The 26,257-nt window shown below is 43.4% G+C and overlaps 1 protein-coding gene across 5 annotated transcripts in view; it reads left to right on the top strand.

The window, feature by feature from the left end:
* Positions 1-26,257, top strand: part of OSBPL1A (oxysterol binding protein like 1A) — a 190,978-nt gene that overhangs the window by 32,772 nt on the left and 131,949 nt on the right. For 4 of the 5 annotated variants that reach the window (XM_040432360.1, XM_040432359.1, XM_040432361.1 and 1 more), the window contains exons 5-9: positions 2,495-2,606; positions 16,234-16,319; positions 18,132-18,276; positions 22,932-22,999; positions 25,060-25,104. In XM_040432360.1, the coding sequence (XP_040288294.1) occupies positions 2,495-2,606; positions 16,234-16,319; positions 18,132-18,276; positions 22,932-22,999; positions 25,060-25,104 (456 nt within the window). Of the gene's footprint in view, positions 1-2,494; positions 2,607-16,233; positions 16,320-18,131; positions 18,277-22,931; positions 23,000-25,059; positions 25,105-26,257 lie in introns of those variants that run through there. The other variant, XM_040432363.1, reaches the window with a different exon arrangement.

Here is a 26,257-nt window from a genome sequence, read left to right as displayed (position 1 = left end):
CCCCCAACGGGCCTTCGAAACAAACATAAACTTCCCCCTTAGCCCTATCGTCTAACCGCATTCCATCCTCCTGATCAGACCCACCTACCTGCGTCTGAACGGACGCCGAAGTCCCACATGAAACCACCGTGGGTGCACTCGAAGCTGGCGGCCCCCCAGCGACCGCCCCCACACCCCACGCCGGCAATGGCCCTGACGCTACCGCCCCGCCGACGCCACCCCCCAAGCCCCCCACCGGTAACACGGGATTCCCTGCCGCCCCCAAATTTGCTAACAACCCCACCAAACCCCCCAAGAGCTGGCCCAGTCCCTTACTCAAATCCGACTGAGACCCCCCAGCCCCCCCAGACACTAACTGACATAAAGGTCCCCAAGGTGCCTCACCTGGCTGCCTGGGTGCTGTGACCCCATCAGCCGAAGGTCCTGACTCCCGCCGCTCGGTCCTCTGAGACGGTCCTGGCACAGCGAGCTCCCACGGATGTCCCCTGGCCGGGCTGGGGCCAGGGACGCGATCTTCCGGATCTTCTCTGGAAACGACTTGCCCAGCGACGACCTCCTCCTCGACTTGCCTGGCCGCCGAGGGCCTGCTGCCAAGGTCCGCAGCAGCCCCGCGCCCTCTGGAACACTGCTCTGGCTGAGGGGCCTCATCCACATCAGGATCCTGGAGAGAGCCCGCCGTTCCTGGTCCCGACCACAAGGTGGCGCTGCTGCGCTGCTGAAGAGGCCTACTGAGGCCTGCCTGAGGGCTCCGCCTCCTGGCTGGATTCCTTCCACGTCTGGACGCCCGGGAAGGAGCTGCACCCGGCGCCTGCAGGCGTGAAGGGTCCTGAAAAGCAGGGCTCCGTCTGCGGCGCTGAGCCCTAGGGGAGGCCATATCTGGGCTGAGGCGCGCCGGCGGCCGGGCCCGCCGCGGCCGGGATGCCCGTGGCTGAGGCGAAGCGGGAGCCTCAGCCGCCCCTCTGAGCAGCTGCTGGACCTGCTCCTGGAGCCAGCCGGGTCCCCGAGCAGCTGCTGCCGACCTGAGATCCGACAGGAGTGATTCCACGTCCATGATAAATGTAAGTGCGCACGGAGTGTAGGTGTATACAGCTCCGTTCTATCCACAAAATGGCCTCCTTCATCCCGGGCCCTCACCTATTTAACCCCTCGTTCCACCGCCCCCATAACTTAAACTGACCAATCCCTCCCCAGGGGCTCCCTCAAACCAGCCCCCCGTCATGGTCGCCTCCCCCCAAGGCTGCGCCCCCAGTCCGGCTCTGTCTTTGGACAGAAAAGTCCTTCATGAAGAGTTTTTTTATCCGCTGAAAAAGTGGACCCCTGAACGAAACGAGAATCAATTTGATCCAATGCTCCATTCGGGTCAGTTATGTGCGGAATCCAACACTATAAAGGAACAGAAAAATTGGAATCAGTTGTGTTAGGCCTCTTTCACACGGGCGTTGCGGGAAAAGGTGCGGGTGCCTTGCGGGAACATGTGCGATTTTTCCGCGCGGGTGCAAAACATTGTAATGCGTTTTGCACTCGCGTGAGAAAAATTACGCATATTTGGTACCCAAACCCGACTTCGGATCGGTGTTCTGTAGATTGTATTATTTTCCCTTATAACATGGTTATAAGGGAAAATAATAGCATTCTTAATGCAGAATGCATAGTACAATAGGGCTGGAGGGGTTAAAAAATAAATAAATAAAAAAATTATTAAACTCACCTTAGTTCACTTGATTGCGCAGCCCGGCTTCTCTTCTGTCTCCTTCTTTGCTGATTGCAGGATAAGGACCTGTGGTGACATCACTCCGGTCATCACATGATCCATCACCATGGTAAAAGATCATGTGATGACTGGAGTGACGTCACCACAGGTCCTTTTCCTGCACACAGCAAAGAAGACAGAAGAGAAGCCGGGCTGCGCGATCAAGTGAATTAAGGTGAGTTTAATTTTTTTTTAACCCCTCCAGCGCTATTGTACTATGCATTCTGTATTCAGAATGCTATTATTTTCCCTTATAACCATGTTATAAGGGAAAATAATAATGATCGGGTCTCCATCCCGATCGTCTCTTAGCAACCGTGCGTGAAAATCGCACCGCATCCGCACTTGCTTGCGATTTTCACGCAACCCCATTCATTTCTATGGGGCCTGCGTTACGTGAAAAACGCACAAAGAGGAGTATGCTGCGATTTTCACGCAGCGCACAAGTGATGCGTGAAAATCACCGCTCGTGTGCACAGCCCCATAGAAATGAATGGGTCATGATTCAGTGCGGGTGCAATGCGTTCAACTCATGCATCGCATCCGCGCGGAATACTCGCTCGTGTGAAAGGGGCCTTAGAGGCCTTGCATTTTTATGATGGAAAGTGGGAGTACTGTTACTGTAAAGATGAGGCAATGAACATCTGAGCCCCCACCTTTTACTGTAGACTTTCCATGCTAAAACGTCATGTAAATGCAGTTTGATAAATACTCATTGCTAAATATTCATTTCATTAATTTCAGGAGCTGGTGATGTTGTTGCTGGAGTCCAATGCAGACACCACTGTGATAAATGGAGAGGGTGAAACCGCCGCGGATGTGGCCCAAGACAAAGACATTAAAACCATGTTGGAAGGTAATGTTTACTCCACATAATGATGTGCTTCAGACAGAATCAAGGACTAAACTGGGTTTTCACCGATTAACACTTATACATGAATGTGATCACAATTGTTACTTTATATTAGTATATAAAAATTTGGAAAATGTGATGCTGTGCGGCAGGGAATCTTGTTCAATGATCACTAGAAGGGCCCATTTAGACAGCCATAGTTCTTTGCGGATCCACAAAACACGGATACCAGCCATGTGCGTTCCGCAATTTGCGGACCGCACATGGCCACAACCATAATAGAAAATCCCTATTCTTGTCCGCGATTGCGGACAAGAATAGGACATGTTCTATCTTTTCTGCGGAGCCGCGGTACGGAATAACGGATGCTGACAGCACACGGTGTGCTGTCCGCATCTTTTGAGGGACCGTAGAAATGAATGGATGCGCAGACTTACCTCAAAATTGTGGAACGGGTGCGGATCTGTTTATACGGCCGTATGAATGAGCCCTAACGGTGCATCCACAAGAGGTGGCATAAAAACCATTACAAAGGGAATAAATTATCTGTGGTGAAATTCCATAGAGAGGTCTGATATTCTGCAAATCCAAAATCCACAGCACATGTCTGTTCACAAGACGTTTTTCTGCAGTGTGTGTATAAGATATGTTAAAAGGGTTGTCTCACCTTGTCACTTATCCAGGACTTGAGGCACTCTAGGGGGGTGGTGCCTGCTAATGTGACTGGCAGCTTAGGCAAGTGGTGCTGGGAAGCAGTAACCACTCCAGTTATCTAGTCTAGTTTTTATGTTAAACATATTTTTAAAATATGTATATAATCCTAAAGAGATACCATTTAAAACGTAACTTTTATTAATATCTGTTAAATCCCTAAGTATGCATGATATAAACCAGTCGCTGCGCCAATAGTGACCAGGAACTAGGGATGTGGGAAGACTAGTGCTGGGTCTCTAACAACTAATCTTACCCTACGCTGGATGTACCTTGAGGTGGCAATGTACTATCCACAGAGATATCCCAAATTGCCAATGGACACCTATAAGGCCCTCCCTGTCCCTGCGCAGCAATGGAGACTGCCCAGCTTCGTCACGCTGTGGTGGGGGGGGCCCTGTTACAAATATTTTTATTCTTGGTCCTAATACAATATAATTCTTTTGGTCCTAATAAGCGTCCCGACGCGTTTTTTTGGACATAGGTCCAACTCATTAGGGGACCTGTTAATAATGGTCCCAGTTTCGGAGGTGGTGGTCCCCTTTGATGGGCTGTGTTTATAACCCCAGACTCAAACCCACCTCTTCCCACTGGGTTACAATGCAATCGTCAGATACTAAGGGGAAGATGAACCCCTATAGAATAGTATATTAAATAGCATAGTACTTATCTTTGCCCCCATGTATCGGTCCACACAGATGCGGCTGTATTGTGGCTTGTAGCAGCAACAGTGCCACATACAGTCCTGATCAAAAGTTTAAGACCACTTAAAAAATGGCAAAAAATCATATTTTACATTGTTGGATCTCAACAAGGTTCCAAGTAGAGCTTCAACATGCAACAAGAAGAAATGAGAGTGAGACAAAACATTTTTTGAGCATTCAATTAATTGAAAATAACGATTAAACTGAAACAGGCTGTTTTTTAGCTGATCCAAATTTTAGGACTACATGCCTTTAACTTCTTCAGGACACATGACGTACCGGTACGTCATGTTGTCCTGGTACTTAAGGACACATGACGTACCGGTACGTCATGTTGTCCTGGTACTTAAGGACACATGACGTACTGGTACGTCATGTGTTGTTCCGATCACTGCCACCAGGCCGGCGGTGATCGGAACAAGGTGCCTGCTCAAATCATTGAGCAGGCACCTCGGCTAAATGCGCCGAGGTGCTTGTGTCGGCGATCGCAACAAACCGCAGGTCAATTCAGACCTGCGGTTTGCTGCGCTTTCTGCAGTTTCTGATCCCCGCGGTCGATCAGAAACTTTAATTTGCCTAAAATATATATTTTTCACCCCCCCCCCCCCTGCACCCCAGAATGATTTTATGGCGGCGGGAGGTGCAGGGGGAAGGTTACAGGCGGTGCGGGAGGCGGGCGGTGCGGCAGGCGGGATCGCGATCCCCCGCCCGCCTCCTCTTGAATAATCATTGGTGGCCAATTCTTATACCAGAGTGTCAGCACATTGCTGTGATGCGATCCAGCTGTTTAACCCTTTCCACGGACCGCGGTATGGAAGAGCAGAGGTTAACAGTCGGGAGCTTTCTCCCTCTCCCATCGCGGGGCTGCTGTGCCTTTGCAGCCCCCAAACAGGATGGGGTCACAGAGGGAGGGAGCCCCTCTCCTTACCCTTCCCCGTCTGCGCAGTTGTGGCCACAACTGAGCAGACGGGGAAGGTTCCCATGGCAACAGGACGCGATCTCAGGCATCCTGCTGTCCATGGTGCTGAACAGATCTGTGCTAAAGGCATAGATCTGTTGAGACAAAGTGTAAGTAAAATACAGTACAATACACTATATAGTGTACTGTATTATACAGACATCAGACCCACTGGATCTTCAAGAACCAAGTGGGTCTGGGTAAAAAAAAAGTGGAAAAAAAAAGTAAAAATCAAAAAACACATTTATCACCGATTTAAAAAAATAAATAAAAAAAAATTCCCTACACATGTTTGATATCACCGCGTCCGTAACGACCTGATCTATAAAATGGTCATGTTACTTTACCCGAACGGTGAGCGCCATAAAAAAATAAAAATAAAAAACTATGATAAAATTGAAATTTTGCCCACCCTACTTCACAAAAAAGGTAATAAAAGTGATCAAAAAAGTCGCATGTACGCCAAAATAGTACCAATCAAACCGTCATCTCATCCCGCAAAAATCATACCCTACCCAAGATAATCGCCCAAAAACTGAAAAAACTATGGCTCTTAGACTATGGAAACACTATGGCTCTTAGACTATGGAAAAACATGATTTTTTTTTTGTTTCAAAAATGAAATCGTTGTGTAAAACTTACCTAATATGTATACTTTTTTTTATTTATGTATCGCCACGTCCGTATCGACCGGCTCTATAAAAATATCACATGACCTAACCCCTCAGGTGACCACCGTAAAAATATATAAATAAAAACGGTGTAAAAAAAAGCATCTTTCGTCACAAAAAGTGTAATAGCAAGCGATCAAAAAGTCATATGCACCCCAAAATAGTACCAATCAAACCGTCATCTCATCCCGCAAAAATCATACCCTACCCAAGATAATCGCCCAAAAACTGAAAAAACTATGGCTCTTAGACTATGGAGACACTAAAACATTTTTTTTGTTTCAAAAATGAAATCATTGTGTAAAACTTACATAAATAAAAAAAATTGTATACATATTAGGTATCGCCGCGTCCGTGACAACATGCTCTATAAAATTACCACATGATCTAACCACATGGTCAGATGAATGTTGTAAATAACAAAAAAAAAAAAAACTGTGCCAAAAAAGCTATTTCTTGTTACCTTGCCGCACAAAAAGTGTAATATAGAGCAACCAAAAATCATATGTACCCTAAACTAGTACCAACAAAACTGCCACCCTATCCCGTAGTTTCTAAAATGGGGTCACTTTTTTGGAATTTCTACTCTAGGGGTGCATCAGGGGGGCTTCAAATGGGACATGGTGTCAAAAAAAACAGTCCAGCAAAATCTGCCTTCCAAAAACCGTATGGCATTCCTTTCCTTTTGCGCCCTGCCGTGTGCCCGTACAGCAGTTTACGACCACATATGGGGTGTTTCTGTAAACTACAGAATCGGGGCCATAAATATAGCATTTTGTTTAGCTGTTAACCCTTGCTTTGTAACTGGAAAAAAGATATTAAAATTGAAAATCTGCCAAAAAAGTGAAATTTTGAAATTGTATCTCTATTTTCCATTAAATCTTGTTGAACATCTAAAGGGTTTACAAAGTTTGTAAAATCAGTTTTGAATACCTTGAGGGGTGTAGTTTCTTAAATGGGGTCACTTTTATGGCGTTTCTACTCTAGGGGTGCATCAGGGGGGCTTCAAATGGAACATGGTGTCTTAGAACCAGTCCAGCAAAATCTGGCTTCCAAAAACCATACGGCGCACCTTTCCCTCTACGCCCTACTGTGTGCCCGTACAGTAGTTTACGGCCACATATGGGGTGTTTCTGCAAACTACAGAATCGGGGCAATAAATATAGCATTTTGTTTAGCTGTTAACCCTTGCTTTGTTACTGAAAAAAATTGATTAAAATGGAAAATTTGCCAAAAAATCAAAATTCTGAAATGTTATCACTATTTGCCATTAACTCTTTTGGAACACCTAAAGGGTTAACAAAGTTTGTAAAATCAGTTTTGAATACCTTGAGGGGTGTAGTTTCTAGAATGGGGTCATTTTTGGGTGGTTTCTATTATGTGAGCCTCACAAAGGGACTTCAGACCTGAACTGGTCCCTAAAAAGTGGGTTTTTGAAAATTTCAGAAAAATTTCAAGATTAGCTTCTAAACGTCTAAGCCTTGTAACATCCCCCAAAAATAAAATATAATTTCCAAATTGATCCAAACATGAAGTAGACATATGGGGAATGTAAAGTAATAACTATTTTTGTAGGTATTACTATGTATTCTAGAAGTAGAGAAATTGAAACGTGGAAATTTGCAATTTTTTACAAATTTTTGGTAAATTTGGTATTTTTTTATAAATAAAAATGTTTTTTTTTTTTACTTCATTTTACCAGTGTCATGAAGTACAATATGTGACGAAAAAACTGTCTCAGAATGGCCTGGATAAGTTAAAGTGTTTTAAAGTTGTCACCACTTAAAGTGACACTGGTCAGATTTGCAAAAAATGGCCTGGTCCTTAAGGTGAAATAAGGCTGTGTCCCTAAGGGGTTAAAAGGCCAAATCTGTGCAAAGATGTGGATTCATTGTCATTTTCTGTCAGGTAGTCACACAAATGACAAAGGCAAAAAAAACTCCCTTTTTGAACTTGGTCGGGTTGTTGAACTGCATAAGCAGGGTCTCTCACAGCGTGTCATCACTGCTCAGGTGGGACGCAGTAAGACAGTCATTTGGCATTTCTTAAATGATCCTAAAGGTTATGGAACAAAAAAGTCAAGTGGAAGACCCAAAAAAAATTCATCAGCACTGAGCCGGAAGATCCAATTGGCTGTCCGTCAAAACACTGGACGATCCTCGACCCAAATTAAGGCCCTTACTGGTGCTGACTGCAGCCCCATAACCATCAGACGGCATCTGAGACTGAAGGGTTTCAAAAACAAAAAACGTCTTCAAAGACCTCGTCTCCTTGAACGCCACAGAACTGCTCGTTTGGACTTTGCAAGAGAGCACCAAACATGGGACATTCAAAGGTGGAAGAAAGTTTTATTCTCTGATGAGAAAAAATGTAACCTTGATGGTCCTGATGGTTTCCAACGTTACTGGCATGACAAGCAGATCCCACCTGAGATGTTTTCTACGCGCCACAGTGGAGGGGGCGCCATAATGGTCTGGGGTGCTTTTTCTTTCAGTGGAACAATGGAGCTTCAGGAAGTGCAGGGGCGTCAAACGGCCGCTGGCTATGTCCAGATGTTGCAGTGAGCATTCCTCATGACTGAGGGCCCTCGTCTGTGTGGTAACGACTGGGTTTTTCAACAGGACAACGCTAAAGTACACAATGCCCGCAGGACAAGAGACTTCTTCCAGGAGAATAACATCACTCTTTTGGCCCATCCTGCGTGTTCCTCTGATCTAAATCCAATTGAGAACCTTTGGAGATGAATGGCAAGGGAAGTTTACAAAAATGGACAACAGTTCCAGACAGTAGATGGCCTTCGTGTGGTCGTCTTCACCACTTGGAGAAATGTTCACACTCACCTCATGGAAACGCTTGCATCAAGCATGCCGAAACGAATTTTTGAAGTGATAAACAATAACGGCGGAGCTACTCATTACTGAGTTCGTGTTTGGAAGTTAGATTTCTGTTTTGGGGGGGTTTAGTTTTTTTTTGGAGGTGTGGTCCTAAACTTTTGATCAGCTGAAAAACAGCCTGTTTCAGTTTATTCGTTGTTTTCATTAAATTGAATGCTCAAAAAATGTTTTGTCTCGCTTCCATTTTTTCTTGTTGCGTGTTGAAGCTCTATTTGGAACCTTGTTAAGATCCAGCCATGCTAAATATTTTTTGCCATTTTTCAAGTGGTCTTAAACTTTTGATCAGGACTGTATAAAATGGCACCTTTTTAAAGAACGCCGGCCCGCCTCCACATCGGTCAGCTGTCTGCCCTGTGACTGGGTCATGTGACTAACCCGGAGACGCGCAGACACAGCCGCCACCTCCCCCAGTGGATCACATGACTGCTGCGCCTCCCGATCATGTGTGAGGCTTGATGATACGCGCGCCATGTGACCCATGGGGGTGACGTCAGGGAGGGAGTGTCCCTCCCCTTTAGTGTCCTGCCGAAGTAGGCGGGTATTCAAGCGAAGAGGAAAGGGGCATTACTGCGGGATAACAGTGCCCCTCCTCTCCACTATTTATAAACAGGTATTTGACAGATAGTAATAGATAAGCTGCGCTTTTAATGTCAATGCAAACAGCGCGCTATAGGGCATTGTAAAAGGCATGAGAAAAATCAGCACTCCTCCTATATATCTACAACCAAAGCTAGTCAGCAGAAGGGGAGATGAATCTCCGAAATCCCACTTTTGAGGGTTTTTCTTATGTGTTAATATCTTGAGGCTGAACAATAAACACAAGACAGAAAGCAAAGACACGCGAAAGGAAGATCAAATAACAATTATAAAAAACATATCCCATATCCCCACTCCACATCCCCTACGCCATCCAACCATCCAGATAGCACGAAATATGGGGCAATAAATGGCCCTCTGGCTGGGAGACAGGAGTCATAGGAGTCAGATCGGAGAGGGTTAAAAATCACACTAGCTCCGGCGAGTAGATGCAGATCTGCAACCCTCATGCGTAAGTGGGAGGAGGAAGCTACAAATAGCTTCCTCCTCCGCTTCATGCATCTACTCCTGGAGGAGGAGAGAGCCACCTTAGCTACCTTGGAGAGTAAACTCTGGGAACAAATCGAGGAGACACAAAATTTAAACAAGAACCTGCCTATTTGAACAAAGAAATACAGCTGAAAGATACTCTAGAGAAATACCAATATAATCTTAAAGAGCGAAAGCATCGCCAATTAAATCGGGATTTGCAGGATTTCAGAGAGAATCGGGTATACACAAGCATTTATAGAAGTGGAACTCAGAAAAAAAGAGACTCTGAGCCAACTTCGAGTGATACAGATCTCTTTGAAAGGGAAAAGGAAAGAGAGGGATTGTCAAAGAATAGAGGGAGAGGGAGGGGGAGACAGAGTGGTAGAAGCGGACGAGGGGGACAGGAAGAAACGGGCCCACGTTCTTTAGAACAAGGAAACTCCTACCATCTACGAACACGCAACCCACCCAGATCCCCAACCCAAACATAGAGTCTTCCGCCTGCATCCATAGCATATCCAGCCAGATATTGAATTTGTCATCCAGATTTATCCAGGAGGCGGAAATGGCGATACTGAGCAAGGGGTTATCTTTCGTGCCAGTGTCCTTATTTAACCTTTTTAACTGGATTAAGGATTTAATTCTGTTCGTGAGAAAATTGTGATGGCGCAAACCTTTTGCTCTGGTTGATAAGAAAGTAAGGAATTGGGGATCCCTCCGGATATCCTCCAAGATATAAGTTTGTTATATAATCTAGGGGACAACGCGCCCCAAGAAGGAAAAGGTCCCTTTACTTCGCTTAAATCAAAAAGCTGCAAAATGCCCCCAATAGGTGACCCATCATGTATTAATGTTTTTCTCAACCGTGTTTCCCGGAAGCTAGAGGGGCTCGCAAACAACCCATGTAGATTTAATTGCACAAAGGCAGAATTCAAGGCCATCTCTTCCCTTGAACAGGATGGTAATATAGTTATCAAACCCTCAGACAAAGGGGGGGAACCTGGTAATCTTGATGTGGCCCTGTACAAAAAGATGTGTCTGTGCCTACTACAAGATAAAGACACATATGAGAGGCTTTAGGTGGACCCCACTTCTACAAAAAGATTGAGTGTCATCCTGCAGAAAGCTAAAACTGAGGATCTCATCTCAGCTGAGGAGTTTGAGTTTATACAATGTAGACATCCTACGGTGACAACTTTTTATAGTTTGCAGAAAGTTCACAAGGGAACATCCCCCTTGAAAGGTCGTCCCATTGTATCAGGCATCAACAGCCTGAGCCAGAATGCTGGGGTATACATTGACTCCATTCTGGCACCCTTTGTGAGAACTTTGCCGTCCTACCTCAGAGATACTGGGGATCTACTCGGCCGACTGGAGGGGGTAGTCCTTGAAGGGGAGGCACTTTTGGGGTCGATCCATGTGGAGGCCCTCTACTCCTCTATCCCTCACCAGCTCGGGATTAGGCCAGTGGGTGACTTTCTCAACACCAGGGGGTGTCAGTTCAGGGCACACAACCGTTTTGTGTTAGACCTACTGTAATTTTAAGCTCACTCAGAATTATTTTCTGTTTGACAGGGTCTTCTACCACCAGCTCAGGGGCACGGCGATGGGGAGGCCTTGCGCCCCATCGTATGCCAACCTGTTCCTGGGCTGGTGGGAAAGAAACAGTGTATTTGGAGATCCACCGATTCCCAGACAGTGGGCGTCATCATCTGGGCAAGGTACATAGATGACGTGTTTGTGATATGGAGAGGGACTAAGAGTGGCTTTGAAAAGTTCGTACAGGTGATCAATCAAAATGACCTTGGTTTACGGTTCACATTTGAACTAGGTAAGAATACTCTACCTCTTTCCTCGATATTGAAATTACAAAGGCGCCAGGAGGTGAAATACACAGAAAAACATACAGAAAACCCACAGCAACCAATTCCCTCTTGAAGTGAGACAGCCACCATCCTGAGCCACTGAAGAGGGGGGATACCAGTGGGTCAATATTTGAGGATAAGGAGGAATTGCTCATCCCTCGCCGATTTCAAACTGCAGGCAAGGGATTTGAAGCAAAGATTCCTAGATAAAGGATATCCTAGTGCAGCTTTGAGAAATGTCTATCAAAGGGCACTGAAATGTTATAGAACAGAGCTTCTACATCCCCCGCCCCGACAAGGCAACTACCAACCCAATACGCCTTATTGGCACATATGACGGAGCAGCTAATGAGATAAAAAAAGGTGATCTCGAAACACTGGGAGATACTGCAACTAGACCCCGATATTAAGGATGTGATTACAAGCAGGCCACAGATTACATACCGTAGAGGATGTAGCTTGTGGGATTGGTTTGTATACAGCCATTTCCTAGGTTCAACTAGAAATAAAGGTTTCAACTGGCTGAGACCAGTGTGGGGTTGTTATCGTTGTAGTGGATGAGGGGCATGCGATTGTCACCCAAGGCTGTGAGTTCACGTGTAGTGTTACCCAGAAACCATATTCCATCAGACAATTTATCAACTGTCGAACAAAAGGTGTCCTATAGAAAGCTACATGTACACGTGGTTTGGAGTACGTGGGTAAGACTACTCTTGAACTCGGAAGGCGTGTGGGCGAACACATGGGAGACATGCGACATGGTAGGGATACTCCTTTGGCAAAACATGTCGTGAGTCACCACTGGGGCATTTTCTCGGGCTTTAAATTCATGGGCATTGAATCAGTGCCATACCCGAAAAGAAGGGGGGACTGGGATAGAAGGATCCTACAGCGCGAGGCGTGGTGGATCTTTGAACTGAGAACTGTACAACCAGGGGGGCTCAATGAGCATCTATCGTTTGGCTGCTTCATTTAACCTGAGCCGATTTAGTGCCCCATATTTCGTGCTATCCGGATGGTTGGGTGGAGTGGGGATATGGATTCGAGCTGGCCTGCCAGCTGATTTTTGATATTTGTTATTTGATCTTCCTTTCGCGTGTCTTTGCTTTTTGTCTTGTGTTTATTGTTCAGCCTCAAGATATTAACACATAAGAAAAACCCTCAAAAGTGGGGTTTCGGAGATTTAACTCCCCCTTCTACTGACTAGCTTTGGCTGTAGATATATAGGAGGGGTGCTGATTTTTTCTCATGCCTTTTTAAAATGCCCTATAGCGCGCTGTTTGCATTGACATTAAAAGCGCAGCTTATCTATTACTATCTGTCAAATACCTGTTTATAAATAGTGGAGAGGAGGGGCACTGTTATCCCGCAGTAATGCCCCTTTCCTCTTTGCTTGAATACCCGCCTACTTCGGCAGGACACTAAAGGGGAGGGACACTCCCTCTCTGACGTCACCTCTCTGGGTCAGATGGCGCGCGCATCATCGATCCTCACACATGATCGGGAGGCGCGGCGGTCATGTGATCCACTGGGGGAGGTGGCGGCTGTGTCTGCGCGTCTCCGGGTTAGTCACATGACCCAGTCACTGGGCAGACAGCTGACCGCTGTGGAGGCGGGTCGGCGTTCTTTAAAAAGGTGCCATTTTATATGTGGCACTGTTGAGGCTACAAGCCACAATACAGCCGCATCCGTGTGGACCGATACATGGGGGCAAAGATAAGTACTGTTCTATTTAATATACTATTCTATGGGGGTTTATCTTCCCCTTAGTATCTGACGATTGCATTGTAACCCAGTGGGAAGAGGTGGGTTTGAGTCTGGGGTTATAAACACAGCCCATCAAAGGGGACCACCACCTCCGAATCTGGAACCATTATTGACAGGTCCCCTAATGAGTTGGACCTATGTCCAACAAAACTCGTCGGGACGCTTATTAGGACCAAAAGAATGATATTGTATTAGGACCAAGAATAAAATATTGGTAACAGGGCCCCCCACCACAGCGTGACTAAGCTGGGCAGTCTCAATTGCTCCGCAGGTACAGGGAGGGCCTTATAGGTGTCCATTGGCAATTTGGGATATCTCTGTGGATAGTACATTGCCACCTCAAGGTACATCCAGCGTAGGGTAAGATTAGTTGTTAGAGACCCAGCACTAGTCTTTCCACATCCCTAGTTCCTGGTCACCATTGGCGCAGCGACTGGTTTATATCATTTATACTTAGGGATTTAACTGATATTAATAGAAGTTAAGTTTTAAATGGTATCTCTTTAGGATTATATACATATTGTGAAATACGATACCGACTTTTTTCAGGCAGTGACCAATGCGCAATTTGGTTGTGTGATTTAGTTGATTAAGCATATTTTTTAATAATTTTTGGTGGTTATTTTTAATTTTCCATGTCATTATATAAAAATTTAAAAAAATATTATCCTGTAGTTTTGTGCACTGACCACTAAACCTAATAAGGGTCGCCACTTCTTGTTCTGTACAGATTACTTTGCTACAGTTATCTGCTTATCATTACAGTCAGGATTACGATGACACATGTCGCCTATATATACAGATAACATATGATCCACCATTCACAATAGATGATTGTCAAAGTTTATGTACTCCCTCCTGACCTCTGCACAGGTCATAGAGCATGCGTAGAAAACTACTCTCTCATAGACAATGAGTCGGTTCTGGTCCATTTTGTGTTTGACCCATGGTGTCCGCTGTAAAGCATATAAAATGTTAAGAACAGATCGGGGAAGATAGCATCCCCCTTGTAAGGGCGGGATCACATTGGTGGTACGAAATTCCGTTATAGGTTCCATTATAACAGACGAAAATATATAAAAAAGATTGCGCTGCAAGAGAAAAATCTTCTTTGTGTATAAAAGTTCACTTGTAAAATCTTCAACTAGTGGGATCACATGCCAACCTCACAATCCAACATTAGTATGGAAACCTGTGGGTAATGAGAAAACGCACTATGGTGTAGCAGGTTCCAAGCATCTAACGCACCATGTGAATAGGTTATACTCACAAGATTCCTGATTAGTGAAGGCGTGTAGAAATATTGATGGTATCAAAGTAGAACTCTGCTGGGACTTTTAAATGTTTTATAGTTTTACTTTTTGCCAGTATTAAATAGTTTTTACCTGACCTTTGGTGCGCACCTACTTCTCTTGCGACTTCCTCCTTGAGAGCTTTTGGACATCGATGTCGGCTGTTACCCAGGTTCTGAGCTGTCTATGAAAATTCTTTAAGATCTTATACACGCACCTGACAAGTGAAGCTCTGTGAGTATAATCTGTTTGCAGGCAGATTAAGTGTTGTGACATACTACACTATAGTTCTCTTTTCCCAGCAGAGTTCTACTTTGATACCATCAATATTTCTACACGCCTTCACTAATCAGGAATCTTGTGAGTATAACCTATTCACATGGTGCGTTAGATGCTTGGAACCTGCTACACCATAGTGCGTTTTCTCATTACCCACAGGTTTCCATACTAATGTTGGATTGTGAGGTTGGCATGTGATCCCACTAGTTGAAGATTTTACAAGTGAACTTTTATACACAAAGAAGATTTTTCTCTTGCAGCGCAATCTTTTTTTATATATTTTCGTCAAGTAATAGACTTTTCCCACATTGTCTTCAAATTTGCAGCGCTTGAGGGGACAAGTATATTTTCACAGAGACTCTATTTATTTATTTTCTCCATTATAACAGAGTTTTAACAGAATTTTAGGATGGAATGCAAAACGGAAGCCTTTAAGAGGCATTCCATTTTGCTCCATCCTAATGCATGTCTGTAATACAATTTCGTAACGCCGATAAGAACCCGCCATTATATGAAAAATTTTTGTATTTGAAATGTGTTCTTTTTTTTCTTTTTTAACTGAAGCATTGTTTTTATGGCTTTCTGTTGCTTTTTTTAATTGCAACTATTTGTTGCAGTTTTGCTGAAGTTTTTCTCGTTGACTTCAATGAAGAAAAAGCCAGCCTAGAAAACTACATATACAAAGTCTTTGAGGGAGATTTATCAAGACTGGCACTTTCTACAACAGTCTTGATATACCCTGCTTTGTCAGAGGATGGGCCTAATTTGTGATGAGATCCTCTGGCAGTTCTTGCGCCTAAACAGAAATCTACGACCGCTCTAAGCTGTTATAGATTTCTTGCTTCATTTGCGCCCAAAAACTGGAATAAATGAAGATAAATATGTTGTGGCATCTGGCCATGCCCCCTTTCTATCCTTGCCACGCCCCTTTTGGAAAAGCGGCAAGGATGGCATAAAAAAAAAAAGCCAAACATACTGTTTGTGACTTTTTACAGCCACTTTTCTTGTGCAAATTAAATGAGAAATCTCCCTCTTTGTGTTGTCATATTTCATTTTTCAATGTTTGGCACGTATTCTGGTAAAGTCTCAGACGTGCCTGTGTGTGAAGTTTATCCCAGACACATGTAAACTACCCAAATGTAGGCTGATGGGAAACTCTTTTAGGATCAGTCTGGTCAATGATCGTCTAGGGATGCGTTCCATGTATGCTATTTCTGGTGTATACACTAAATGCATATTATAAAAAGAAAGTTGCATAGTCTAAAACTTTTTCTATATAAAACGCCTATTTTTATACAACATTGAAAAAACTGCACAGCATTAGATGTGCATGTGACCTTGGGCAGGACTTTAGGACTGTTATTTATGTGTTCATTTATGTTCCATTATGTCTTATGGATCTTTGTAAATTGTATAATCAGCTGCGCAACGGACACAAGAAAGAAAACAGGAAGAGGTACTTCTGACAACTGCTAGAGAAGGAAATCTTGCAAAATTATCAGAGTTGGTAAGCCTTCTTGTCAGACCACATAATACTTGTTCAGCTCACTTTACACTGCTGTCATGTCTTCAGTTCTACAGGATCCATGAATGATCCAGTTTCATCCGTTTGTTCCTCTCATTAACTTGGGTCACTATTTATTATTATTATTATTTTTTTCCGTAGAGTAGTTCAGCATCCTACACTCTTCTGTCTAAATTTAAGAACTGAAAACCTGACAGAAGGAACTGAGTGGTGTAACATGAATGCCAGTTTTTTGGTAAATACACGATGAGGGGCATTTATCATGCTATTTACTCCACTATTGTGGCGTTATAAAAGTCGCAAATTATGGGGCACACCATATGTGCGTCATAATTTGCGACCTTTTGAACTTCTCCGCACTTAGGAAAAGATTTACCATAACTTTTGCCAGAAACTGGTCTAAGTTGGATAGTATTAATGTATCTGGAGAAGGGTCGTTGATCCAGGGAGTTATTCTGATTGGAAGGAATATTTTTTTCCCTCATAATGAGGAAAATTGGCTTCTACCTCACAGGGTTTTTTGCCTTCCTCTGGATCAAGCTGCAGGGTACCAGGCTGAACTGGATAGACGGATGTCTTTTTTTCATCCTTAAAAACTATATTACTATGATCGGTGAGCGTTTCATCATCAGTAAGGCCTGAGTCACACATAATTGTTAGGCAAGGGCTACACAGCGACACCTGTCACGGCCAGGATCGCTGAGTAGCTGTGATCCCATAGAAATGCATGGGATTGCCGCGGCAGTCGCAAGAAATCCAACACAGCTGGATTTCTTGCGACTGCTCCGGCGATCCCATTAGATTCTATGGGATCACTGCTGCTCAGCGATCCTGGCCAGGTGTCGCACGACCAGTGTCATGGTGTAGCCCTTGCCTGATGGTCAGTGATTTCCATCAGTGATTGTAAGCCAAAACCAGGAGTGGACCTTACACAGAGATAAGGAATAATGGAAACATTTGAACCTGTTCTTTGTTTTTGGACCCTCTCCTTGATTGTGGCTCACTATTAGGCCTCTTTAACACGACCGTTTTTTTCCCCCGGTCCATATACGGAACCATTCATTTCAATGGTTCCGCAAAAAAAACTGAATGTACTCCGTATGCATTGCGTTTCCGTTTTTCCGTTCCGTTGAAAGATAGAACTTCTCCTATTATTGCCCGCAAATAACGTTCCGTGGCTACATTCAAGTTAATGGGTCCGCAAAAAAAAGTAACGCACATACGGAAATGCATCCGTATGTCTTCTGTATCCGTTCCGTTTTTGCGGAACCATCTACTGAAAATTTTATGCCCAGCCCAATTTTCTCTATGTAATTACTGTATATGCCATACGGAAAAACGGAACAGAAACTAAAACGGAACAACGGATCCGTGAAAAACGGACCACAAAACACTGATAAAGCCATACGGTCGTGTGAAAGAGGCCTTACTGCTGGAAATCACTGAACAAACACTGATGTGTGAATCAGGCCTCAGTTTGGTTACCTCACAACCACTGATGGAAATCTCTGACCGATATTGGCCTGTGAAAGAGGCCTAATGCTATTTTTGTTATTTTACATCATCCATACCATTTCCCCCCTGTTTTGCTACTGTAGGACAATCCCTTTATATGGTTGCCCTTGTCCTTCCCCTTAGCTCCAGTGGCCAACTATCTTCTTTTTTTTATTTTTATAAATGTGTGCCTTTTTTTGGTAAACTTTGTGTAGATTCATTATGGTTTTCATTTCAATGACTGCAGATTAACATTTGCTTGCTTCTGAAATATATATATATATATTTTTTTTTTTCTAGCTAAACCGAGCTAAGCCTCCTAACATTAACTGCACTGACCAGATGGGTAACACACCTCTGCACTGTGCTGCATATAGAGGGATGAAGCAGTGTGCCTTAAGACTTCTTAAAAGCGGAGCAGATGTAAATATCAGAAATAAAAACAGTAAGTCTTGTAAAACTGAATAGTCTGTATATTAGACTGTTGCTTCTTGGTGAGACAGATGTAGACTTGTATTTGATATTTTCAGATTTTGGGGGTCATTTATCAAACTGAAATATGCCTAAATTAGGTGTATTTCAGGCACAGATTGCGGCACCGCACTCTGCAACGTCTCCCCGCTTCCTCCAGGTCTAATATTGTGGGCGGGGACTGTTTTAGGCATAGAAAAAGGTCTAAATGTAAGACCGCTCGGAAGCTCTTACATTTAGAACTGGCGGAGGATCCGCCGAAGTTATAAAGAGGCCGACACCACCAGTTTAGGGGTTTATTAAGACCAGCGCCTAAAATGGCAGTCTTAATTAATGTGTCCCTTTGTCTGTTATTAAAGAGACAGTTTACATTCAGTTATCCAGTGACGTTTCATAATTCTTTTACTTGGGTATGTGGTGGTGGCCTATGAACTAAAACCTGGACATTTTTCACAGAATCCTGGGATGAAGCGCTCAATACATGTTCAGAGGAGGCATAAAGCGGTTGTCTCACTAAAACACTAAAACAAACCCTCTCCATATACCTTATGTCCTGGTTGCAAACCCCCACAAAAGTCAAAGCGGTGAGCAGGTGGAAGTCACACAGTGGTGGACCTGATCCACCCACGTATTACAAAGTGTGCTGTTCATTTCTGGAAAGTCCGACTCCTGTTAACCCTGCCGATCAGCTGTTTGAAGAAGCACAACCACTATCAAATGTATGTCATTGTGCTTGGTAAGCTGCTAGGAGGCCGCGGCGCTTGAGCTCCCGTGAGCACTGCGGTTTCCTCAAACAGCTGATTGGCGAGGGTGCTGGGCACTAGAGACCTGTCGATTTCGTATTGAAGACATATCCTGAGGATAGGTCATCAGTATGTAAGTTAACCCCTTTAACAGTGGAATTGTGCTTTAATAGCCAGAGGTCACAGACTATATTTGTGGTCTCTACATTTAAGCTTGTAGAAACCTTAGACATTGTGCAGTAATCCTATCCTATTTCACGTATAATAGTGTTATTGCTGTATTGTACAGTAATTTGGAACAGAAAAATGAATATTCCCACAATGCAGTGCATTATATTATCAACCAGTAAAATGTGTCCCCTTTAACCCCCTTCTTGCATATGGATCCAACTGTACATCAATTTTAGCAGTGTGTTGCTGCAAATGGTCATACATTTACATCCATAAGATGGTGAGGTCACAGAGCTTACACGCGCCATCCGCAGTGGGTGCAAGCTGTTACATGCAGTTGACATCCCACTGCAACTGCCAAGAAAAGATAATTTTGATCTCTGCAGTATAATCTCTTAGGGGTTTAAAAGAGGCACTGCCGCTTCCACCTTTGTACATCTTTCAGAAAACATTCTTTGCGTGACGGCCGCATTTCCCAGACTGAGCATGACTCCTGTGACCTGAGTTCACAGCATCATAAGGATTTATGAAGCTGTGAGTTCCTGCCTGACTGCGGGTCTGCTGTACGGTACTCAATGCCATGAGTACAATATAATAGACCCACAGTCGGGCAGGAACTTACAGTATTATAAATTACTGTGATGCTTTGAGCACAGGTCAGAGGAGTAGTGTTAAGTCTGGAAAATGCAGCATTCACATGGAGCATGTTTCCCGGATCAAACGTGCTCATGTGAATGAGGCCTAAGTATTGCAGTGTATTGTACCAGTGATCTAGCTTCATGTTGGTCAAGTCCAATACTTGAACTAAAAAAAAATACGTTTAAAAATGGCAATCAAATTTTCCAAAAATAAAAATTAAATGGGAAAAAGTCAAGTGCTTTATTATGTAAATAAATAAAAGCTATATTTGGTATTGACACACCCATAACAACTCTTACTATAAAACAAATGCATTATTTATGCCACATGATAAACCTGTTAAAAAAGAAAAGCTATATCTTCTGTTTTTCAGTCACCTTGCCTGCAAAAAATGGAATAAAAATGATCAAAAAGGGTATGTGCCCCAAAATGGTAGCTTTTTAAAATACAGCTTGTCCTGCAAAAAAAACAAGCTCTCACACAGCTTGACAGAAAAATATTTAAATATGGCTCTCAGAATATAGAGACACAAAAACAAGTGTTTTTTAGTATGCAAAAGTAGTAAAACTGCAATGCATTTGGAAAGTCTTCAGACCCTTTCACTTTTTTCACATTTTGTTTCAGCCTTGTCCCAATCTTAAAAAAAAAAAATCTAATTTCCCCCCATCAATCTGTACTCAATGCCACATAAGGACAAAGTGAAAATAGAATTTTAGAGAATGTTGCAAGTTTATTAACCCTTTCGCTACCAGCGCCGTACATGTACGGCGCTGGAGCGATGTGGGAACATGGTGCCTGCTCGCACGTGCAGCGGGAGTCATGGCCTGGCAAGTCTCTACTGTTTCAAACAGCCGAGACCTGCGATTAATTACTGTGACCTGCAATCATGCCGATCGCGGTAATTAAAGGCTTTAGATGCTGTGATTAAGTGAGATTACGGGGTCTAAATGCACAAAAACCCAGTAGTTGTGCTGAACACTGAGCCTCGCTGACTAGGCTGATAGCGTTCATGCTGCAATTCTTATTTTGGCCACCAGATATAGGAATTGCAGGCCAAAATAAGAAATTAGCAATTTTTAGTCCAAACCCCTTTTTAAAAATCCTTGATAGTTTATCAAAGTGTACATTTCTTATACTATTTAGACATAAAAAAAACTATACATATGGAGTATCCTTTGTAATCCTATAGACCCAGAGAACGAAGGCATGGTCAATTGTGCCGCAAATGAAACTCCATGGGAACAAAACCCCTAAAATTGCAATTGCGTTTTTTTCCCAATTCCACCTCATTTAGAGTTCTTTTACCGCTTTACACTACATTTAATGCCATAATTAATGGTGGCATTAAAAAGTACCACTTGTCCCGCATAAAATAAGCCCTCATACAGCTATGTGAACAGAAATAGAAAAAAGGTATGGCTCAAGGAAGATGGGGAAGAAATATGAAAACGGAAAAACCTAAAAACTAAAATTTCCTATGGACTTAAGTATTCAGACCCTTTTCGTTTGACACTTGAAATTTAGATCTGGAGGCCTCCCAATTCTTTTGATCATCGTTGAGATGTTTCTACACCTTGATTGGAGTTCACCTCTGCTAAGTTCAATTCATTGGACATTATTTAAAAGACACAGCCCTGTCTTTATTATGTCTCACAGCTAACAATTCATATAAGAGCAAAAACCAAGCCATGAGGAGAAAAGAACTGCCTTTAGAGCTCAGAGACAGGATTGTGTGGAGGCATAGATCTGGAGAAGGGTACAAAGGAATTATGCTGCACTGAAAGTTCCCAAGAGCACAGTGGCCTCCCATAATTCTTAAATGCAAGATGTTTGGAACAACTGGTACTCTTCCTATAGCGGCCTACCAAACAAAGTAATTGGGGCAGAAAGGACTTTGAAGAGAGGTGAACAAAAACCCAATGGTCACGGTCTGGCTAAACTCAAAAGATCCCCTGTGCAGCACTCAATCTGGCTTTATGGCAGAGTGGCCAAAAGCCTTTCCTCAGTAAAAGACACATGAAAGCCTGCCTCGAGTTTGCAAAAAAAAAACAAAAACCTGATGGACTGTCCGACTGTAAGGCAATGTATTCTATGGTCTGATGCAACCAAGATTTAACTGTTTGGCTTTAGTTCTAAGCGTAATGTCTGGTGATAACCAGGCAATGCTAATCATCTGCCCAATACCATCCCTACGGTGACCATTGGGGTGGCATCAATATGATGTGGAGGTGTTTTTTCAGCAGCTGGGAAGCACAGACTACTCATGGTTGAGGGAAAACTGAATGGAGCAAAGTACAGAGATGTACTTTATGAAAACCTGATCCAGAGTGCTCTGAACCTCAAAATGGCAGAAGGTTCACCTTCACCTTCCAACAAGACAGTGACCCTAAATACACAGCCAAGACAACACAGGAGTGGCTTAGGGACAACTCTTTGCAGGAGTGGACTGGCTATAGACCCTACAGGAAAACTTCCTGGTGGGCCAATGCCCAGGAGCCCAGTAGCTGTTTTTGGGGATTTATTTTGTGCTGCCGGGACAGTGTTTTGTGATGCACTGTGGTGTTTGGCTCTGAGGTGGTATGATGTGTCACAATATGGTATTGCTGGTCCTGCCTATTTGTTTGGCCCACCTTCTGTCAATTTGAACTCTTCTACAAAATGGGACCTCCTTTTTTTTTTTTTTTTTTTTTTTTCTCTAGGGCCACTTTAAGTTCCCAGTCCGTCTTTGACTCTTCGAATGTCCCTAAAGGGGTTCTTTGGGACCGATTTAAAATGGCTGCCAGCAACCTGTCCTAGAGTGTGTGCAGGACTGGTTGCCACCATTCGCAGAGTTGCCTAGGAGGGTGAGGGGCGGGGCCTCACTTCACACAGTCTGCCGGAGTGTGCATGCATAACCTGCAAGCATTGTGGGTTGAAACTGGGCTAGGATTACATGCTAAAAAAATGATGGTCATCCTATTCTTGTTAGACTCGCCACTGTAGGCTAGATGAGATGAAAAAAATATAACCTGGATACCCCTTTAAGGGGTTAAAGCGTATAATTTTTTTTAAAAATTGTTTATGTATGATTTTCCAGACCAGAAGCCAATAGACTTAGCCCAGCGTATAGAAATAAAGCAAGTTCTACAAGGCAAGACTGGAAAGGTAAGAACTGTTCATTGAAATGCATATGTAACAGAATAATGTGTTGCCTGTCTTTCATGGCAGGGATGACAAACTTGTGGCCCTCCAGCTGTTGCAAAACTCCTATAAGCTTCAGCTAGTTTGGCAACAGCTGGAGTACCAGGAGTTTGGCATACGTTTTCATGATATCAACGCTCCTCCCATTCGGCTCAGGTGTTTTTAATTAGCAGGAGACTGCATATAGGTGTCACGGATGAAGTTGCAGATAGCTGGAACTTATAAATAAACGACCGACTGGCTTGATCCCAAACTAAGGAGCATATAGGTGAGCCCTTTAAAACCCTAAGAGCTCTCCCTGACTGCTATGCACATGCAAAGGTCTCAATGGTAGACGATTGCATGCCCACGTACCTAAGACTGTGTGACACCTGAAAACCCTATAATAGTGAGGGGACACGACCACCGGCTCCCTGCACTTAATACGGACGGAGCCAGGGTCACCTAGAATCAAGCCAGCAAGGAAACACAATAAAGGAAAAGATTTATCTGAGCAAACAGCAGCAGCAGCCTCCAGCAGTGAACACTTCATCCAGGAAGTAGTATAAACCGCAAAGTGAGGCAGTATGGGAGGGAATATAAAGGAAGACTATTAGTCTAAATAAGTGACACCTGGCAGAAGGAAAGGAGATGACAAAGTGAAACCAAAACAAAGAACGTCATACAAGAGGTAGAGAAGAACGTCTGCCAGACCTTCTCACAGAACTGGCGGTGACAATAGGTTGAAGGTTACTTGGTCTCAGTTTAGGTTATGAGACCACATGGACAGGTGAGTCCTAGACTCTTGTTCACATGGTGCAGTACTGTGTGTTTGATGCTGTGACTGTGGGGACCAGTGCCAAGGGGGCTCGTTCTGACAGCAGGGGTGCTGCTGGGTCTAGCAAAAGACTAATGTGAGTGGAAACTTTGCTCTGTTATGATGTTATCTGGTGAATAAACACACTTTGTGCTTTGAAACTTTAAGGAGTGCTGCAGATCATTTATGAATAGGGCTGCTGGGTCTAGCCACCTGTGAGTGCTGTGTTTTGGCTGCGGTGTGTGACATGTGGTGCAGCGCCAAATTAGATTAGGTCCCACTCGAAAAATGCAACCTTGACGTGGTGAGTGATCATACACACTTTGATCAAATATCCTCCTTTTTCACCCAGGCAGCTCCTTTTGAGTGGAGCATTGGAGCATTTTATACACTGATGCTCTCCCTTGTCCTGCACTGAATCACACAGGGAAAGGGCTTTTTCAGCATATCCGGTGATGCACCAGGTATCTGTATGGGAATGCTAGGCGGCATCACCAACACTAATGGGCCTTGTCCAGTTCTCACAACATGTACCCCCGGGGTCTATATGTAGTTCAACAGGCAGATATCACCATTCTACTAGTTAATAAGATGAGACTTCTTTCTGTAATCTGTGGTTTTATTAATCAGCAGTAGATAAGGTAAACTATAAGAAAGTTAACATACAAGAACTGAATATACAGCACAATGTACACAAAACCTATACAAAAACATTAATCCCTTACCGACGATGCTTCAGTAAGAGACACACCATGTCTCTTTCCCAGGAAGTCAGGTGACCTAATGAATATGCATAGTTTAACAAGGCAGAAGATGCACTTACAGCTAAAGGTCACTAGATGGTGCTGAAGGCACACATATGAACACACACATTAACAAACTATGAAATAGTTAGTGGAGAGAAGACAGTACAGGCCTGTTTAACAGCCTAGGACAGCGCTAAAGTCCACCCATTAGTGCTGGTGACATGCCTAGGAACACTGGGAAGCCTCCACCTAGCATTGTAATAACTCAGAGGGGCTGCCTGGGTGAAAAAGGGAATATGTCTGGGTTCAGCTCTGAAGCCAGACCACCCCTTCAAGTGGACTATGGTATTGTATACTAGTAATTATGCTGATAAACAACAGATCTATGCAGAGCTGGTGGATCTGCGATCCATGTTTAATCTCTTTTTACAATTTTATAATATGTGTTGTATGGAATTGTTGATTTCGTTCTTTATTTGCAGTATATCGTGAAGAACCTCCAGAGATTTGAAGGCCAGTTATGCAAGGTGTGTCGTCTTGAATAAATGTAATGTGTCTACAAATTTTCTTTGGGATCAAGGACTGATGTGTTGATTATCTCTGTACAATGTTGCAGAATATGTTGGAACTATAAAATCAACAGGAAATAAATAAAATAATACATTCTTCCATAATCTGTCATTATGGTGACTATTAATCTTCGTCTGTAGACCTTAGGGTCTACAGGGCAAGTGCCTTTAATCCCATAGATGCTGCAGCCAATAGTGACCCCAGCACCTAAGCATTATAGAGGGAAGGAGCTCCATCTTTCAGGCATCGGAACCCCCACATATGAGATTGCAGGGTGCCAGTGTCTTAGCATAGCAGCCAGAAAGCCTAATAAAGGCCCCAGGCCTGTCTGCAGTGAATGCCAATCAGGCTATGACTCTCTTGCTCAGCCTGATGGTGCCTGTCAGTTTAGCACTGCCACTATAATACACTGTACTGCATAAATAGTACAGTGTATTATAGAAGTGATCAAAAGATCCCCTGTTAAAGTCAATGGTCAACTAGTAAATGGTTAAAAAAAAGTTAAATAAAGTTATTAAATAAAAAAAGAATTGGCAAGTTAAAAAATGCACATTTATCTATTGACAAAAATGCTTTTCAATGGAAAAAATAGCAAAAAATAAAATCCCCTCCACATATTTGGTATTGCTGCATCTGTAATGATCCTCACTACACAATTATCATGAAGTTTATCCCACAGCACTATAAAAAAAAAAAAATTCATTATATATATTTTTTGCTTATTTGCCACCAAACACTAGAATAAAAAGGGTTTTATTGTGCAAAAGTAGCAAAACTTTAAAAAACTATATATATTTGTTATCACTGTAATCGTACTGACCCAGAGAATAAAGCTTTCATGTTATTTTTGCTGAAAAATAAACTTCTCAAAATTTATAATGTAAAAACTAAAACTTAATGGTCCTATTAAAAACTACGACTTGTCCTACAAAAAAACCCCCACCTTTATATGGCTATATTATAGGGGTCTGAACCCGGACACAACCCTCTTTGCATGCCTTTACCATGAATGAGTGGAGCATCAGACCTTTTCACGCTCCGATGCTCCCCAGTGTAGGGCAATTCAATTTTCTTCAGATCTGGTGATGTACTAGGCTCTCCATGGTTAAG

The sequence above is a fragment of the Bufo bufo genome, chromosome 5 (assembly GCF_905171765.1).
Source record: "Bufo bufo chromosome 5, aBufBuf1.1, whole genome shotgun sequence".
In the NCBI taxonomy this organism is placed as follows: Eukaryota; Metazoa; Chordata; class Amphibia; order Anura; family Bufonidae; genus Bufo; species Bufo bufo.
This window is presented reverse-complemented; position numbering and strand designations above follow the sequence as displayed.